The sequence below is a fragment of the Myotis daubentonii genome, chromosome 16 (genome assembly GCF_963259705.1).
Source record: "Myotis daubentonii chromosome 16, mMyoDau2.1, whole genome shotgun sequence".
Taxonomy (NCBI): Eukaryota; Metazoa; Chordata; class Mammalia; order Chiroptera; family Vespertilionidae; genus Myotis; species Myotis daubentonii.
This window is the reverse complement of record NC_081855.1, coordinates 20481267-20501274: the sequence shown is the minus strand read 5'-3', so window position 1 is coordinate 20501274 and position 20008 is coordinate 20481267. Positions and strand designations below refer to the sequence as shown.

Below are 20008 nucleotides of genomic sequence, written 5' to 3'. Positions count from 1 at the left end.
GAATGTCATGCACCGGGCCTCTAGTTTAAGTATACCAGACTCCTATCCTTCAAAAGCCTCTTGTGATCATCAACTTTCAAAAAGGGTTCCAAGATTTCTCCCCAATACAATTTATCTCCCTCTTTCATTTCCTCATCAGTCTATACCTAAGTAACACATACCCTCAACCTGCTGTACTTGCATACCAGTTCCTCTTCAGAGTAAGACCACATCTGATTGATTTATTATTGCCCAAAGATTCTTTTCCTTTTCTCAATCTAATTACATACAAACAGTCTTAATAACAAGTTTACAACTGAAAATGTGAAGAAAGAATCTGTACACATTGCTAATTACAAAAAATTTTTACATGGTAAATTAACTGGATGTAAAAATGAAATTTCTAAATTCCTTCCACAGCCTTAACTCTTGGAGCATTACAGGTAGAAAGGCTAAGTAGGACTATTCACACATAACAAACTGAAACTGAGTAACGTACATAAAACCCAGTAATTTCAACAGCTCAAACCACCATTTTTGTCTATTTAGTGTTCTGTGTGAGGGAAAAGAGCTACCTTGACAGACAATCTTGACAAAAGGCCAAAAATTACATTTCGTGAATATATTAAAGGTATACATTTCTGGAACTATTGTGTTATACACCAGCAAGAAAAAGCTGACTCTAGATTGGTTCTGTGAATACATGGTTAAGTTCAGAACCAAGCAATCTGACCAGTGGCAATTTAATATTAAAAATACTGTGGAAAACCAGTTAGACTATCTTGTCAAGTTAACTTGGAAGATGGTAGGAATTAAGCAATTAACTTCGCTACAAAATTAAAGTTCAATCTTCCTCAGATTGAATTCCATTTATAATTCAAAACATGCATAAATCACTACACATAAAATTAATGTTTCTTAATGAAAATAAGACAAGAATGACAATGCATCATAAGATAATAAACTATTAACAGAGAAACCATCCTATATAATAAAGAGGTAATATGCAAATTGACCATCACACCCTCACAAGATGGCTGCCTATGACCAGGCTGGCAGGGGGGTTAGTGAGGAACAACCAAATGACTGAACAGCAGGCTGTGTGGGACGACCAGGCCAGTGGGGGCCTGTGAGAGGCAACCAGGCCAGTGGGGGGGGAGGCAGTTGGGGGCGACCAGGCTGGTGAGGGTGGGAGGGGGGAGTTAGGGGTGACCAGACCAGAGGGGGGCAGTTGGGGGCAACCAGGCTGGCAGGGGGGGCAGTAAGGGGTGACCAGGCCGGCAGGGGGGCAGTTGGGGGCGACCTGGCCAGCAGCAGGGGGCGGTTATGGGCGACCAGGCCGGCACACAGAGGCAGTGAGGGGTGATCAGGCCAGTGGGGGGGGGGTGCAGTTAGGGGCAACCAGACAGGCAGCAGGTAAGCGATTAGGAGCCAGTGGTCCAGGATTATGAGAGGGATGTCCGACTAAACCGGCAGTCAGACATCCCCTGAGGGGCCCCGGACTGGAGAGGGTGCAGGCTGGGCTGAGGGAACCCCTCCCTCCCATGCAAGATTTTTGTGCACCGGGCCTCTAGTCCAGTTATAAATGCACAATGCATGCTATGAGACATTCCAGCTGGGTGGAGGCAACTGTTTTTTCAGTGGCCTCCACGCAGCCCGATTAGCTCATAGCTGGGAAGTCTTTCAAATCAAACTCATCCTCCCCTCGACAGTCCAGAGTACATAGCTAAGTCATCCCAAGAGCTCATGGGATTCAGAGGTACTGTCTGTAGAGTCTTTCCCCATTTCACCAAGGTTTAGACAGGACTAATTTCTTGCAAATCACATCCCTCTTTAACTGGAAAATCCCAAAACTGCACAGCAACCTCTCAGGTTGACCTGCTGGTCCCATGATTGTTGATTATACTTCTTAACTTCGCTGGAGGTCCTGGGATGAATGCCACGTTGTGAAAGGTGCCTTGGAACTTGTTCAATATACCGATCATAAGCAATGGTTCTCTTTCCATAGTTGATCTGTTTTGTCTTTGCATCTGGACACTTTTATCTGTTTCTAATTCTGTCCATATTATAAATGCACACTCCTCCGAATCACAACTTCCAGATGATGATTTTCTCTTAAAGTCACTAACGAGAGGTTTTCTTTTGCATCTTACAATACCATTCCATCTTCTTCAACTATACTTATGCAGTCTAAACATCTGGAATGGGGCTTAGGATTTCAGGAGTGGCAAAGCTCTCAAGTCTGTTATCTATATTCCTGTGCTCATTTCCATCTGAATATATGGGTTTCATCTGCTCTTCAGTGAACATGAAATTTCAAAATCATTTGGTTTTCAACACTCCCAGGTACTTTCCTCCAAGGGACCATCTTGCTGGGGAGGGTAAGCTCTTGTACTGAGGTGGCTAGGCTACCACAGGCCCCTCAGATGCTGATAGAGCATCGGCCTGCAGACTAAAGGGTCCCAGGTTCAATACCTCAGTTGGAGGCTCAATCCCTGGCCCTGGTTGGGGCTCGTGTGGGAAACAACCCATGGATATGTCTGTCTCTCTGTGTCTTCCCCTCCCTCCTACTTTCTTTCAAAAATAATGGAAAAGTATTCTCAGGTGAGGATTAACAAGAAAACAAAACTAAACAAAAAGAACAGAACAATGGGAGGGAATAGAAAACACCAAAAACATTGTTTATAAAGTTCCTGTCAATAAGAAAACCTCTAATACAGTGTAAAAAGATTTCCATCAAAACCATTTCAAATAAAAACTGTTTAGTGCTTAAAAGTTTCAGTTACTTCATCACCTCATCTACAACACTGTCTGGTACATGAGATGTTATAATGAACTGACCACATAAAAAAAAGTCCTAACAACACAGTTAACATTAAAAAACAATCCGAATACATTTTTTTCTTTGAATGCAGCTTCCTGATAAAAGTTATATTCAGGCAACAGACAGTAACTTTCATTACTTAATTAATACAAACTGTGTCTCATGCTGCTCCCGTTGGTGCAAATCTACAAATAGATGGGAGCATCCAATTTAAGAGACCTGTTGACTAATGCTGGCTGCTAAGAAAAAACAGCACATATATAGATACATATATATTTTAAGAAGGATTCATCTTCTTGCCCAGATGCAGCTAATCAGAGTGATGGCATCCCTCCTGTGGACTCACCTAGACACTGGCTGCCTATTTCATTCTTCATACAAATTGACTGGACTAACTTAGTTAATAGAATAATCACGGACTATTTTGTTTACAAATGTGTCCAGAACCAGACTTAAATCTTATATATGAAAGATCTTCACTCTTATTATAAGAAACTTAAAGTAAGGTTAATAGCTCAAGTTGAGGAAGGAAAAGTGAAAAAAGTTCCTACAGGAATTGGAGCTACTAGTTGTGGTACTCAACACAGGGCCCAGGTAAGAACCATGGGCTGACCCTACCACGTGGCAGTCACTGTGCGAGGTGTGCTGCTAACAATGTCTCTCATGCTCACAACATCAGTAAAGAGAAATGCTTCCCACTTCACAGGTGAGAAAAAGGAGACCAGGGTGGTTAAGTGACTTGTCCAAGGCCAGAGTAGTCGATGAGCCAGGATTCAAACCTTGGTATGTCCCATATCCAATGCCAGTGCTGTATCCACCACACTGTGTCACACTCTCCAAAGTTAGCAGCAATCAGATTTATCACACCCACACTGTAATCCACTGGCTTATAAGCAAATGATAAAATTCAGAGTGGAAGAATAAATAATCTGAAAATAAGCATCAGGAATGCATCACCAATTCTTGGCAATTCTTGTAACTAAGCAATCACCAAAATATTTAATAACTCACCAAAGATGTTTTTTCATCATACACAAGAATTTAACTCCCTAAGAGGAAAGAAACATAATTCTGAGATTGTTTTTGTAGTAACATTTCTATTTGTTTCCAAAATAAACATCTCAGTCATTAAACAGTATGGGAAAGAATAATTCCCTATGTGGAAACTTTCCCCACTGAACACACGCCCAGCGCTAAGCACCAATGGCTTTGCACAATGCACAATAGTACTTGGGAAAAATGCATCTGCTCTCGACACTGATATACTCTAAGGATTTCCTTCCCAATGATGAATAAATTTTTCCTCTCCATCAGCCAACAAGCTTAGCCCTCTAATGCATGGCTTAGAGGAATGTTTATATTGTTAAAACCTTTGCCCAAAAAGGATAAAGCCACAGCTACAACAGAACCATATTTGAAGTTACTACATTCCACCGACAAGGAACAACTTGTGAATGGCAAAAGTGCAGCAGAGACGATGATAGTGTAATAATAATACATAATTGAATGGGTAAATATGCATGACTAAGATGTGGGGGAACCAGTTCACTCTGTCTTTGATATCCACATTTAAACAAAACAGTGGCCAAGTACTTTAATCAAGTCATCTATCCCTCTACAAAATGAAAGCTTTGGTATTTTGTTGTTGGTGGAGTGTTGTTGTTTTTAATCCTCACCCTTTAATGTTTTTATTGAAATTAGAGATAGAGGAAAGGAGAGAAACATCGATGTGAAAGAGAAGCATCGATTGATTGCCTCCTTTACGCACCCTAAGAGATTGAACCTGAAACCTATAACCCATGGAATCAAACCAATAACCTTTTGGTGTATGGGATGACACTCCAACCAACTAAGTCACCGGGCCAGGGCAAGGCTCTTGCATTTTTCAAAGCTTTCATTCAATACTGGAATGCTACCTGTCAAAAATGACTACTAGAAGAAGAACAAAGTTGGAGATATCACAATACTGAATATCAAACTATACTACAAGACCAGTGTAATCAAAACAACCTGGTACTAGCATAAGAACAGGCATACAGACCACAACAGAGGGCCCCAAAATCAACCTACACCTTTATGCTCAATTAATATTTGACAAAGAAGACAAGAGCATTCAATGGAGTAAAGACAGTCACTTCAACAAATGGTGCTGGGAAAATTGGACAGAATACATACCAAAAAAATGAAACTTACACCATACACAAGAATAAACTCAAAATTAATAAAAAGATTTAAATGTAAGTTGCAAAACCATAAAAATCCCAGAAGAAAACATAGGCAATAAAGTCTCAGTCACTTCTAGCAACAACACTTTTTTACATGTTTTTATTAATTTTTAGAGAGAGAGGAAAAGAGAGGGATGGAGAGATAGAAACATCATTGATTGGCTGCCTTCTGCATGCTCCCTACAGGGATGGGGCCCAAAACCCAAGCATGTGTCCTACCAGGAATTGAACCAGTGACCTCTTGGTTCATGGGTTGACGCTCAACCACTGAGTCACATCAGCTGGGCTCACAGCAATATTTTTGCCAATATGTCTCCAAGGGCAAGGGAAACTCAGGAAAAGATAAATCAATGGGATTATATCAAGCTAAAAAGTTTCTACACAGCAAAAGAAACCATCAACAAAATGAAAAGAAGAGGCAGGCTAGAAGGGTCAACGGAGGGAAAAAAGGGGACATATGTACTACTTTCAACAATAAAGATTTATAAAAAAATGAAAAGAACCCACTGTATGGGAGAACATATTCGTTAATGATACATCTGATAAGGGGTTAATTTCCAAAATTTATAAAGAATTTATACAACTCAACACCAGGAAGCCAAACAATCCAATTAAAAAATGGCAAAGGAACTAAACAGACACTTCTCCAAAGAGGACATACAGATGGCCAAGGGACATATGAAAAAATGCTCAAGGTCACTAATCATCAGAGAGATGCAAATTAAAACTACAATGAGATATCACATCATACCTGCAGGTGTGATGTGATATCAATAAATCAACAAACAACAAGTGCTGGTGAGGATGTGGAGAAAAGGGAACCCTAGTGCATTGCTGGTGGAAATGCAGATTGGTGCAGCCACTGTAGAAAACTGTATGGAGTTTTCTTAAAAATTAAATTGCCTTTTTACTCAACGATCCCACTTCTCAGAATTTATCCTGAGAACTCTGAAACACCAATCAGAAAGAATATATGCACCCCTATGTTCATAACAGCAGTATTTAGCATAGCTAAGATTTGGAAACAGCCCAATTGCCCTTCAACAATGGATAAAAAAAACAACTGTGGTACATTTACACAATGGCATACTATGCAGCTGTAAAGAAGAAGGAACTCTTACCCTTGCAAAGCAAAATAAGCCAGTGAGAGAAAGACAAATACCATATGATCTCACTAATATGTGGAATCTAATGAATTAAATAAACTGACAAACAAAATGGAACCAGAAGCATGGATACATGGAACAGACTGGCAGGAGCCAAAGGGAAGTGGGGAGAGGGGTACCTGGATAAAGAAGTTGAAGGGATTAGCTAAAGAGCATATATACAACTCCCATGACATGGACAATAGTGTGGTGAAGCCAAAAGAGGGGGGAGTTTGGGGGTAGGTGGAGATAGGCAAAGGGGGAGGTGGGGGAATTCTGCAATAATTATCAACATTAAACATTTTTAATTAAAAAAAAAAAAAAGACTACTGCAAAGTTGAATCAGGCAGAATCCATTTGGGACTTAAGAATTAATAAGGCCATGAGAAAAAAAGACAAAAGGTATTTTTTCCCTCGAAAAGCAAATTCATTAAAATTAAAATGTTTTGACCTTAATTCTATCACTTCTATATTCTCCCACTATTAATGACTATGTACTCAAAATATAGCTACAAAATATAACTTTTCTAAAACAAAATGAAACTTTATCACTTTGACAGGACAGAAGAGAAGTCTAGTTTGTAAAAGTGACAACTCTGAATCCAAGAATATGTTTAAATATTTGAGGTTTTGGTATTTTCCCTCTTACAGTAACTGATACAAGTTAAGTCTTCCTAGCACAATTCCTGGAGAAAGATATTGAAAAGCAAACAAATCAATTGCTTCCAAGTAAAAGGTACTTCTGAAAACACCATCTCTCTAGCCTTTCTTCCGGGGGCCCTGTTGACACCATGAAGAGCCTAACCAACAAGGCACAGGCAATAGCTCTTTGGTCCTTCCTTGACCCACTCACTGATGACAAATTCTAAATCATGTAGTCCTACGAGTACAGACTCAAAAAGCCTTTTAGAATCTGTAGCGCCCTAACCGGTTTGGCTCAGTGGATAGAGCATCGGCCTGCAGACTGAAAGGTCCCCAGGTTCGATTCTGGTCAAGGGCATGTACCCCAGTTGCAGGCACATCCCCAGCAGCTGATCGATGTTTCTCTCTCATCGATGTCTCTAACTCCCTTCCTCTCTATAAAAAAATCAATAAAATCTATTTTTTTTTTAAAAAAAAGAATCTGTAGAACAGGGTCGGAGAATATTCAAAAATTACTTGGATATAAGTAAAATTGCCTGCAAAGAAAAATATAAAATACACTTCTTCCTACCTCTTTGGATTCCTTTATGTAACAAGCTCCAGCCATTCTTGTCTACCATGTCCACATCAGCTCTGTGACTAACCAGCGTGGTGGCGATGCTCTCTAGGCGCCGTGAAAGAGCTAGGTCTAAAGCAAGGTCTCCATTTTGATCCAATTCATTCAGCTTCCCAGGGAGCTGCACAGATAAATTTGTGAATTAGCATCGAGCCAGTAGAGAATGCAATTGATCTTAATCTCTCCCACCTTGACTCTTAAATAGCATCTCTTATGCAAATATCAAAATTTAGCTTATTCCCCAAATTCAACTGAATTCTATAACTTCTCTCAGGCCTCCTCAGGGCACATACTTTCAGGGAGCACAGAAGCAATGGAGAATCACGGAGCAGATGCAAACACCATGGAAGACAGTACAAGGACCGAGGGGGAATGCAGACAGGGCTAGAGAAACACAAGTGCCAGGCTGAGGTTCAGAGAGCCCGAAGGGAATCCGCTAATGTTTTCATGAACGACTGTGGCTTCACCATTTAATTCCTCCTGGCATTTTTATGTCTCCCTCATACACTGGACACCCAGGATAAAACATACTACACTCCTATCCGTCAAAAGCAACGGCATTTCTCCTACGGCAGTGTGGTGGGCAGAATACTAGCCCCCAGAGATGTCATGTCCTAATCCCCAGAACCTGTCACCTTCCAGGATGAAAGACATTTTGCAGGTGTGATTAAGGTTAAGGACCTTGAAAAGGGAAAGAGCATCCTGGATTATCCAGCAGGGCCCAACCTATTAATCACATGAGCCCTTAAAAGTGAAAAAGAGAAGCAAAGAGTAGGTCTGAGAAATGTGACACGAGAAGAACTTGATCCACCATCATGGACTACATGGAGGAAGGGGGCCATGCGCTAAGGAAGGCAATTGCCTGTAGAAGCTGAGAACAGCCCTAGGCTTATAGCCAGCAAGAAAATCGGGACATTGGCCCTATAGCCACAAGGCACTGAATTCTGCCAACAACCTAAATGAGCAGGAAATGGACTCGCCCCTACAGCCTCCAGGAAGGAACACGGACTGTTCTGACACCTTGTACTGGACTCCCAAAGTACAAATGATGAGATAATAAATTTGTGTTTTTTAAGTGACCAGTTTTGTGGTAATGTCTTATTACAGCAAAGGAAAACTGAAACAGATTTTCGTATCTAGAAGGTGGGTTCTGCCGTAAAAACTACCTACAAGTATGGGTGTGGCTCTGGAATTGGGCAATGGGCAGCGGCTGGAAGAATTGAGGAGCACGACAGAAAAAGCTCAGATGCCTTAAACAAACTCCTAGGAGAAACACTGCACAAAGGACTGTGTCAGTAAGGGCCCAGAGGGAAGTGAAGAGCATTCTAGAGAAAAACAAGCAGAGTGTAGTTTGGGGAAAAGGAATGAAAATGGAAAAAATAGCTACAGTACCTGTGAATCCATTTCAATTAGATAAAGAAAGACCACATCTTCTCTCTCCACTTTGATGGCTTTATGTAATGGGTACTCAGTCTTGGATTTGATCATTTTGTATAACAACTGAGCACTCATGCTGCTGAAGTCCTCTTTTCGCAAGTCATCCTAAGGATTAAAAAGACAGTGAAAAGCAGAACAGATTCAACATATCAAAACAACTGATACTCACTAAGAAGCTCTTAAAACAGTGTGGCCCTACTTTAAGGAGCTTAACATAGCCCAACTCATTTAATCCTCACAAAAACCCTGTGAGGTAGGTACTGTTATCATTTCCATTTTGCAGATGAAGAAAGAAAAGCATAAGGAGGCTACATGCCCTGCCCGAGTCCACACAGTGATAAATGGCTGAGATGGCATCTGGAGCCACCAGGCCCACCTCCCAAGCCTGTACCAGTCACCACAGCAAGTGCCTGCTGGTGACAGAAAAGCACAACACTGCCGTCGGGCACGGATGCAGCCATGAGGAGCCTCCACAGGACAAGTCCTTCGCCCCACCCCACACAAGTGGCAATTCCCGAATTAGTCAGAACTTCCACACATCATTCACTCCACTCAGTCACAACTGATCTCTACTACTGCAGATCTCTAAATTTAAACCTACTTTAGCAGAAAGGTTACCATTCCTGTTTCAATTCTTTAAAACCCAATTCTTTTAGACACTTTGTTGTTGTTGTTGTTAATCCTCACCAGGGGATATATGTCCATTGACTTTTTTAGAGACAGTGGAAGGGAGGGGGAAAGACAGAGAGAGAGAGAAAAATCAATGTGAGAGAGACACACATTGACAGGCTGCCTCCGGCACACACCCCAACCAGGACCAGGACAGGGGTCGAGCCTGCAACTGAGGTACATGCCCTTGACCGGAATCGAACCTGGGACCCTTCAGTCCGCAGACGGACATTTTATCCACTGAGCCAAACTGGCTAGGGGTCTTTTAGATACTTTTGCTCACAATGTTGTTGAATACCAAATAATTCACAGAAACTAGGTTATAAAACATAGCATTAGCCATGATTCTTTAAAAATGCTAAACAGACAACATAAAAAGAAATACAAAAACTACTCTTTATGATGAAAGCTACTAAGAAGGGAAAATCTAAATTGAACAGTGCGCTCCACAGGATGGAGAGAGCACAGGAAGCCCAAGGCAATGCCATGCTCTGCAGGCGGCAGCTCCTGCTCCAGGGCCCACAGCCTTGACTCCTGTAGACGGAGGGTAAAGGCAGGTGCACCTTTGCTCCAAGCCTATTTCTTGACTTGAGGTACTTGCCCTTAGCTCTGAAATCAGAACTATAAGACTTTGAGAGCCATAAAGATTCTCACAGCCCAGCTGGTGTGGTTCAGTGGTTGAGGACTGACCCAGGAATCAAGAGGTGCGATTCCCAGTCAGGGCACATGCCTGGGTTGCGGGCTCGATCCCTAATAAGGGGTGTGCTGAGGCAGCCAATAAATGTCCTCTCTCATCAATGTTTCTAACTTCCTATCCCTCTCCCTCTCTCTCTAAAAAGCAATTAAAATGTATTAAAAAAAAAAAAAAGAATCTCACAGACCATATAATGCCACTACTTAGCCTCCAACTTTGTGATAAGAAGAAACCAGGTGTCAGAGAGGTAACTTGCCATGAAACCAGCTCTCACGCCCCAGTCTTCTGACTTCCAGTGAGGGCGCTTTGTCCACACCCCTCAACCTCTCACTCACCCAATGACTTGCAATAATTTCCGCGCAGTAGTTCATCAGAGTGCTGGCATTTAGCTCCTCCGCGGTCTGATAGAAACGAATACAGTTCCTGACATTCACCAGAGACATAACACCCTTCTCACATCTGCAAGAGAATATTAATAATGAACAGTATTATTAGGACAAATATACTCATAAATTAACCAACCAAAGCAATAATCTGTGTACTGGTGGCTATGTCCAATAACACTACAGTGTAAGGGTAAGCGAAGTGGTTATGAATAAATAACAGCTGAGTTACCATATTGTAAAAGTACTAGTATGAAATTATATTGCTCATTCTGGCCAGAATCCAAATAACCTGTAACTACACATTAAGCATAATCTCCCAAATATATGGGACAAAACTGCAGTTCCCACTAGCACAGTTCTATTAGGCAATCAATGTGGCTTAGAAATAGCTTCAAATATAATGCTTTATGCCTCCACATATTAACAGACTCTTAAAAGTCCTCCTAAAGGATGAACTATTTGTTTTGTGAATTATAACTCAATAAAGCTGTTTAAAAAACCCACACACAAAAGAATCTATCATTTATAGAAACAAATGAGTGAGTACAAGTCATAGTAAACCAAGACTGTGAAAAGCTGGCTGCAATGGATGTCCCCTAAAGCCTGGTGACAACAACAATGATCACTAAGAGAACAACTACATCAGAGAAGATAGGGCTGTACACAGGCGAGCAGGCCTCTGGTAGCACAAAGCAGGCAAACACCTGGCCTAGAAGATGCAGCATGGGGGGGAGACCCAGGCTTCTGCTACCCCACATTTCCTGGAAACCTTAGTGAGCCTCCTCTGAAATGAGTCTGGGGGCAAGGAGGAAGGAGGCTGGTGGCAGGATCCTTCCATCTCCCTTGCCTGTACATTTCTCTCCAAATCAGATTTACCTCCAAGGATAGCAGAGAGGCCTAATAATAGCGTTAGGGGTATTCCCTGACACCCCACCATTGGTTTCTCTGTCCCACAGCCCCCACAAAAACCCTTTTCTAATCACAAGCACAAAATGAGAACAAAATGAACTGTGAGGTAAGTAAGACCTGAGTTGAGATCCACTGAATTTTAGAGGCCAAATTACTAAGCCCTCTGATGCCTCACTGCCTTGTCTATAAAACAAAGATAATACTCTATCAGAGGTTAGAGGATCTCTCTGTGTTTTTAAAAATAAAACTGTACAGACCAAGATGGCGGCATAGGTTAACGCCGGAGTTTGCTGCTTTGAACAACTACTTCAAAAGTGAAACCAAAAAACGGAAGGGACATCACCCAGAACCACAGGGGCGCTGGCTGAGTGGAAGTCCTACAACTAGGAGGAAAGAGAAACGCATACGGACACTCAGAGGAGGCGCAGTGCTGAAGTCAAATTCTGAGGTGCGGAGCGCGCGGAGCGGGCTGGCGGCGGAGGGCGCGGTTGTTGTTTTCAATCGGGAGGGAGTCGCAGACTCTGAGCTCCAGATCCGGGCGAGTCTTTAGGGACCCAGACTCAGGCGGGAGAAGCGGGACTGTCTGGCTTCGGTCAGAGCGAGTGCAGCTTTCTCTCCCAGCTTTGCAGCGGGTGCTGGGACTCAGAGAGGCAGAGCCCCTGGGGACAGGACTGAGAGCCGCCATAACTGCTCTCTCCGGCCCACGCTGTTGATCCTGTTCGACCCGCCCTGCCCAAGCCCTACACAGAGGCATTTGCCGGATAGCCTCAGGCAAAGGCTAGATTAGCACCTCCCTAGAGGACAGAAGTTCTCTCACCGCTGACACAGCTGAATCTCATAGCCACTTGGCCTGGAGGTCAAACCCTCCCTGGAATTAGCTACAGCAATCAAGATTTATCTATAAGACTGCGAACAAAGACCACTAGGGGGTGCACCAAGGAAGCATAACAAAATGCGGAGACAAAGAAACAGGACAAAATTGTCAATGGAAGAAATAGAGTTCAGAACCACACTTTTAAGGTCTCTCAAGAACTGTTTAGAAGCTGCCGATAAACTTAATGAGATCTACACGAAAACTAATAAGACCCTCGATCTTATATTGGGGAACCAACTAGAAATTAAGCACACACGGACTGAAATAACGAATATTATACAGACGCCCGACAGCAGACCAGAGGAGCGCAAGAATCAAGTCAATGATTTGAAATGCGAGGAAGCAAAAAACATCCAACCGGAAAAGCAAAATGAAAAAAGAATCCAAAAATGTGAGGATAGTGTAAGGAGCCTCTGGGACAGCTTCAAGCGTACCAACATCAGAATTATAGGGGTGCCAGAAGATGAGAGAGAGCAAGATATTGAAAACCTATTTGAAGAAATAATGACAGAAAACTTCCCCCACCTGGTGAAAGAAATGGACTTACAGGTCCAAGAAGCGCGGAGAACCCCAAACAAAAGGAATCCAAAGAGGACCACACCAAGACACATCATAATTAAAATGCCAAGAGCAAAAGATAAAGAGAGAATCTTAAAAACAGCAAGAGAAAGAAACTCAGTTACCTACAAGGGAATACCCATACGACTGTCAGCTGATTTCTCAACAGAAACTTTGCAGGCCAGAAGGGAGTGGCAAGAAATATTCAAAGTGATGAATACCAAGAACCTACAACCAAGATTACTTTATCCAGCAAAGCTATCATTCAGAATTGAAGGTCAGATAAAGAGCTTCACAGATAAGGAAAAGCTAAAGGAGTTCATCACCACCAAACCAGGATTATATGAAATGCTGAAAGGTATCCTTTAAGAAGAGGAAGAGGAAGAAAAAGGTAAAGATACAAATTATGAACAACAAATATGCATCTATCAACAAGTGAATCTAAGAATCAAGTGAATAAATAATCTGATGAACAGAATAAACTGTTGATTATAATAGAATCAGGGACATAGAAAGGGAATGGACTGACTATTCTTGGGGGGGAAAGGGGTGTGGGAGATGTGGGAAGAGACTGGACAAAAATCGTGCACCTATGGATGAGGACAGTGGGTGGGGAGTGAGGGCGGAGGGTAGGGCGGGAACTGGGAGGAGGGGAGTTATGGGGGGGGAAAAAAAGGAACAAATGTAATAATCTGAACAATAAAGATTTAATTAAAAAAATAAATAAATAAAACTGTACAAACTATATACAGAATAAAGTATGGTCATAAGTTTGAGGTCCTTCTCAGGAAGTTGCATTGATTTAACAGCTAATATGAATGGGTTTCAGTACTATCATAAATAAGAATAACTGATTGGCTAGCACATTAATTCCTTATTTTAACAGATGAGGTTTAGTTAACAGAAATGGAGAAAGACCCTGGGAGTGAGAATGGGGGAAGAAAGGAGAGTAGTGAGAAAGATCTGGAAAGAATGAGGAACAAACTTTCAAAACCTCACAAATGAGATCTTAGGCTAGGAGCAAGAATAATCTTGGAGTCATTTCTCCATTTAGCAGTAAATGCAGGTACCTAATTTATTTCAAGACCTATGCTTAAATGCTTTGTTTTTTGTTTTAACTTTTATTTACTAATTTAGAGAGAGGAGGGAGGGAGGGATCGATTTGTTGTTCCATTTATTTATGCAGTCACTGGTTGCCCTTGTATGTGCCCTGACCAGGGATCCAATCCATAATCTTAGAGTGTGGGGACGACACTAACCAACTGAGATACCTGGTCAGGGCAAATGCTTTGTTTTCAAGTAACACAGCTGCCTTGGTGTATGAAGAAGCATCCCCCGACAGGACACCTCTAAATCAAATTGTTACAATATCTAAATATGGTTGTTATAGTAATGTGTAAACAATGTTACATTTTCAAGCCTCCTGTCTGCCTGTCTGAACCACTAGTTTCTGCAAACTTTACCATATCGCAGCTATGCTTAAGGTAGTCATTCTGACCTCAGCTATGAAATCAGAGCATTCCAGGAGAAAAATCCTCTTTTCAGATATATATATATCTTTACAATGACAAATATCCACAGTCTTGCCATCCTAGTGTCCTAACATCTGGTATAATTTCAGGGAGTACCGACTCACCTTTGCAGAGCACTTTCAAAACATGTTTACAGACAAAGCTTAGAGTCTGAAAATTCGACTCGTCCTTTCTATAGCCAAATGGCATTGCATCAAGAGAGTCAACTATGTTTCATGAAGACAGCTGTTTTGTTAAAACTGGCAGACACTTCATTTTCACTAAACTCTGGGATCCCCAGACTGCCATTCACTATCTGGATAGGCTATAAATAGTAAATGACATGGTTTCCACAACTGAAGATCATGTAATCTTATTTTAAAATTCAGATTCTCAGTTCACATCTTCTCTTTGAAAAATAGGAAGACAGACTAACTATTCTGAAAGGGTTTTGTTGTTAATACGTTCTTAATTTTAGAATACAGAAAGAATATAGATGCACAAAAACAATAAACATGATTTTTTTAAATACAAAATCAAGCATTTATCTGTGTCCCATTAACTCGTGTCTAGCTTTTGGTATCAATCCCATGTGTATAAATGAGAGACACAAAAAAATTACTGAAAAAATAAACAACAAATGGCTAACAGTGGTTCAATTATGGATGACTTAGTTTTCTTCCTTGTTTTTGTTTCTTTAATCCTCATCAGAGGATATTTTCCCATTGATTTTGAGAAAGAGAGAGAGAGGGGGAAAGAGAGAAATATCGATGTAATAGAAATACATCGATTGGTTGCCTCCTGCACACACCCCAACCAGGCATGGGGAACCAAAATCGAACTGGGACCCTTCAGTCCACGGGCCAATGTTCTATCCACTGAGCCAAACCGGCTAGGGCTGGTTTTCTTCTTTATGTCATTCTATATTTTCCAAATACCATACACTGAACATGTTTTTTATAAACAGGAAAATAATTATTATTTTAACTGTTAATTTTTAGCATACACTATTAATTCTTTTTTAGAGTATTTCCCTAAGCTTACCAAAAAACTTCCTTTTCACCAAATTGGCAATAGCATTCCCAAATCACCAAGATCACTATGTTACAAAAATGAGTAACTCCCGCTTCATGTTTAACTGCTCACATGTGTGTCATAGCCCTTTTACTATCTAAAATGTGCAAGTCCTCCAGCTGACAGTAGGGAGCACTCTGGGATAGTTAAAAAAAGCCAACATTTGATTCCACTCTTGGATAGCTACCATTCCAGCTCTTAAAGCCCTGACAGACAACAACTTGATGCCCACATACAACAATACAAAATTGAGCCAGGTGATGTTGATAGTTATGAGGCCTAATCAGTCAATAAACAACAAGCATGTAATTAAGGAATCCATCGCACAGATTACAATTATCTAAACTACTCTAACCCCAGGGCATTTTTATCAAAGCAATTTAATTGTAAACAAGTTGACAAAGACAATAGAAAAAACTCAGGAAATCTGAAGGAAAAAATATAAATCACATTCAATCTAATTAAAATCACTCTCATTTCCCTCTCAGATGGTTCAAAAACTCACACAAATAAACAAAAGGCCCTGACAATAACATTAGCGTTAGTAGCCTAATGTGCTTACAAAAACCTTAGATGCGTTTGGGTTTTTTCTTAGTTGTTACATTTAGGTCTTCAAGTGCACTTAAGCCCACATCAATCATAAACAATTAGGAGTAACCTGTGTACTAACTCGCGTGGGGCATAATGGGCTGTCCCACGGAAACATTAGCCCCCCAGGGAAAGCAGCAAGCAGTTGTAGGTAGCAAGATCTCCTTAAGGGCAACACAACAAAGGTGGAGGTGGAGTGCCTCTCCATGGCTGAAAACAATCCCTCACCCACTCAGGAGAAAACCCATTACTTCACAAAAAAAGATCACAAAATAATGTAAAAAGACACTCCATCAACCAAGCTAATTACCAAGGGCCACATTTCCAACAGAAACTGAAGGGCTTTTGCCTAACATCTGTTGAATGTTTTCCCCCCATTGTTCTGAAAGGCCAACTTGGGAAAGCAACAGAGAAAATGCAGCATAAAAAACAGCAGGAAAACAAAAACAGAAACAACATAGCAGGCTATCTCCTTGGGAACCTAAGAAGCAGTACCAAATGAGTAAGACCTCAGAAACTTACTGATCTATATTCTCTCGTGTGTTAATTTAGGCATTAATGTGTTTCCAACAAAGAGACTATGACCAAGGACTTCATTCATGTAGGTAGATCAGAAAGTAGAATAAAATGTCAAAGGAAAAAGGTACAGGAGGGAAAGTTGAGGGTTTGAATACTGGATTTTGTTATTCCATACTCAAGTTTATCAATTCACACAAATATGTAATCTCAGATAATAAACCAGGGAAAGAAAAAAGAATACCTTAACGGCATTAGCAAAATTTAGCTTACAAGATAACACAAAACAAGAGAGATAAAATTCTCTCCCCCCTATAGCCTTTAAAAAACACCTTGCAAAAGTTATTTACATTAGCAGGAGAAGCTGTTTTCCCAGAGCTTGCCATAATTAAAGCTCAGCCACCACCATCTGAGGTGCTTGAATATATCTGCTGTGACTTGCCTCTCCCTAAGGAGCTGTAGCTGAAACCGATTAGCTAGTTTCATCAACTCAGTCAGGAACACATCATCTTCTTTGAACTCCAACTCATCCGTATAGATCCAGCGAAGCATTGTCATTGTCACCTCAGGGTTAGCATCTGGTTAAAGAAAGTAAGTAGAGAATCTGAAATCAAAGCACTCATGACACTTAAGCCTTCTTGAGGATCCTTAAAAGTGAGGCTAATAAAGTATATTCTGGTACATCCAACTCAAAGAAATATCATACAGCAAATAAAAATGGTGATTATGCCCAGCTGGCATGGCTCAGTGGCTGAGCATCGACCTATGAAACAGGAGGTCATGGTTCCATTCCCGGTCAGGGCACATGCCCAGGTTTCTGGTTCAATCCCCAGGGTGGGGCATACAAGAGGCAGCTAATCAATGATTCGCTCACATCATTGACGTTTCTATCTCTTTCTCCTTCTCCCTTCCTCTTGGAAATCAAGAAAAATATTTTTTAAAATGGTGATTTAGCATTCTGAACAGCATCTAACTACAGAAAAGTATTAGCGTTGCAAGAGAGGTAGCTGGGGGAAATGAACCTACTAAAGAAGTAAAATTAAAAAACAAAACAAAAATAAACTGGGGGAAGTCCTAGGCGGTTTGGCTTAGTGGATAGAGCATTGGCGTGGACTGAAGGGCACCAGGTTCAATTCTGGTCAAGGTCACATACTTAGGTTGCAGGCTTGATTCCGGGGCCCTGGTTGGACACTTGCAGGAGGCAACCAATCCATGTATCTCTCTCACATCGATGTTTCTCTCTCTGTGTGTCTCCCCATCCCTTCCACTCTCTCTAAAATATCAACGGGAAAATATCCTCAGATAAGGATTAACAACAAAAAAATGAGGGAAAATATTTTAAACATATGACAAAGAGTTTACATTCCAATAAAAAGATCTTACCAAAAAAATGAAAAGATAGACATCCAATAGAAAAACAGGCAATAGATATAAATAGGTAATTCACAGAGATAAATAAAAATGGCCAATAAATCTTACCAATAACTAAATACTAGTACAAATTTAAATTAGAATATATTTTTTGTCTCTCACACTATCAAAGATTCTTAGAAGCTCATAAACTTTACACAGCAACTATATATGTAAATTATTAAGAAAAAACTGAGCAAATACAAAGAAATATATGTACTAAGATAGTCAACACAGTATTGTTTTTAATAATTAAAAAACTGGAACAAAAATCTTGGAATCCAATAACAGAGAACAAACTAAATAAATTACATCATATTCACACACTGGAAAACATTGCATCAATTAAGATTTACATCTATATTCAGCATAAGAGGATAGTTACTACATAGGTTAAAAAAGTAGGCTAGCCCTAACCGGTTTGGCTCAGTGGATAGAGCGTCAGCCTGCGGACTGAAAGGTCCCAGGTTCGATTCCAGTCAAGGGCATGTACCTTGGTTGCGGGCACATCCCCAGTAGGGGGTGTGCAGAAGGCAGCTGATGGATGTTTCTCTCTCATCAATGTTTCTAACTCTCTATCCCTCTCCCTTCTTCTCTGTAAAAAATCAATAAAATATTTTTTTTAAAAAAAGTAGGCTAAAAATACATACATTACATAATACCATTTTTTGTTAGATATATTTGTCTGAATATATATATGCGTATAAGGGTGTTAAAACTCAAATTCTAGGCCCCACCTCGAGTTTCTGATTCATTAGATCTGGGGTGGGCCTGAGAATAAGAACTTCATACACACATACATAAATACACACACCCCACGCGTATATAGTTTTGTGTCTGTCTCCCAAACAAGCACTAACCAGGTCTGACTCTGTTCAGAATTCCAGAATCAAGGACATTCAGGGTGGTATGGCCTTGGTCAGATTGACCTTTTATCTGTCCCTCTGTCTATTGAGAAATTAGAAGGATTATACACTAAAATATCAACCCTGGTGGAAGTCATAATTAATTTTTCTTATAGTTCCCTTTTTCCTGATTTTTATTTAATGAACATGTATTACTTATTTAATTTTTAAGGTAAAGTCCCTATAGCAACTGGGGAAATGCTTGGGATGAAAATCACAGTATAAAATATCAAAACTATGATCATGTAAAACCATGGTCTACATCAGTGGTCCTGGGCTCGCAGAATCAGCATCATCTGCGAGCTTGTTAGAAATTCTTATTCTCAGGCTCACCCCAGATCTAATGAATCAGAAAACTCTGGAGGTGGGGCCTAGAATTTGAGTTTTAACAAGTCCTTCATGTGATACTGATGACTAGCTAAGGTCTAAGAAACTATACTCAATTCTTCATTATGTAGGAAAGGCAAAACATGGGCCAGTAACATCTTATTAACTTAATAATTAGGCAACAACTGATTAGCTCTTATTAACCCACTCTCTTCCAAATGTAGTGGGAGATAAAACAGCCAGACATTTTTTTTAAAAGGCATAAAAAAAAAAAAGTGAAAGAAAATACACCAAAATACTAATAGTGATCATGTTAACGCTTATTTTTTCCTTTCTCTCCCTTACCTGGCAATGTATTTTTTTTCTTTTTAAAAAATATATATTTTTTATTGATTTCAGAGAGGAAGGCAGAGGGGGAGAGATAGAAACATCACTGTTGAGAGAGAATCATTGATCGGCTGCGTCCTGCACATCCCACACTGAGGATCGAGCCTGCAACTTGGGCATGTGCCGTTTGGGAATCGAACCATGACCCCCTGGTTCATAGGTTAACACTGAACCATAAAACCGGGGTGGCAATGTATTTTTTTTAACCTGGTAATGTATTAACAGAACTTTAAAAATGTTTTGAGAAATAATTAAAGTATGCTCTTGTTTGTGTGTTGAGAGAGCAAATTTTCGTGGATGGCCTGTTGCTCTCCCACAATGCCGGCAGTATT

At 40.6% G+C, this 20008-nt stretch overlaps 1 protein-coding gene and 1 pseudogene across 6 annotated transcripts in view; both read right to left on the bottom strand.

Moving 5' to 3' along the window:
* Positions 1–20008, bottom strand: part of ANKFY1 (ankyrin repeat and FYVE domain containing 1) — a 68966-nt gene that overhangs the window by 23991 nt on the left and 24967 nt on the right. For 4 of the 6 annotated variants that reach the window (XM_059669040.1, XM_059669041.1, XM_059669042.1 and 1 more), the window contains 4 exons: positions 17090–17225; positions 10567–10690; positions 8824–8973; positions 7387–7552 (listed from right to left, as the gene is read on the bottom strand). In XM_059669040.1, the coding sequence (XP_059525023.1) occupies positions 7387–7552; positions 8824–8973; positions 10567–10690; positions 17090–17225 (576 nt within the window). Of the gene's footprint in view, positions 1–7386; positions 7553–8823; positions 8974–10487; positions 10691–16997; positions 17226–20008 lie in introns of those variants that run through there. The other 2 variants (XM_059669045.1, XM_059669046.1) reach the window with 2 other exon arrangements.
* On the bottom strand, positions 1380–7106 carry LOC132218190 (histone RNA hairpin-binding protein-like; annotated as a pseudogene).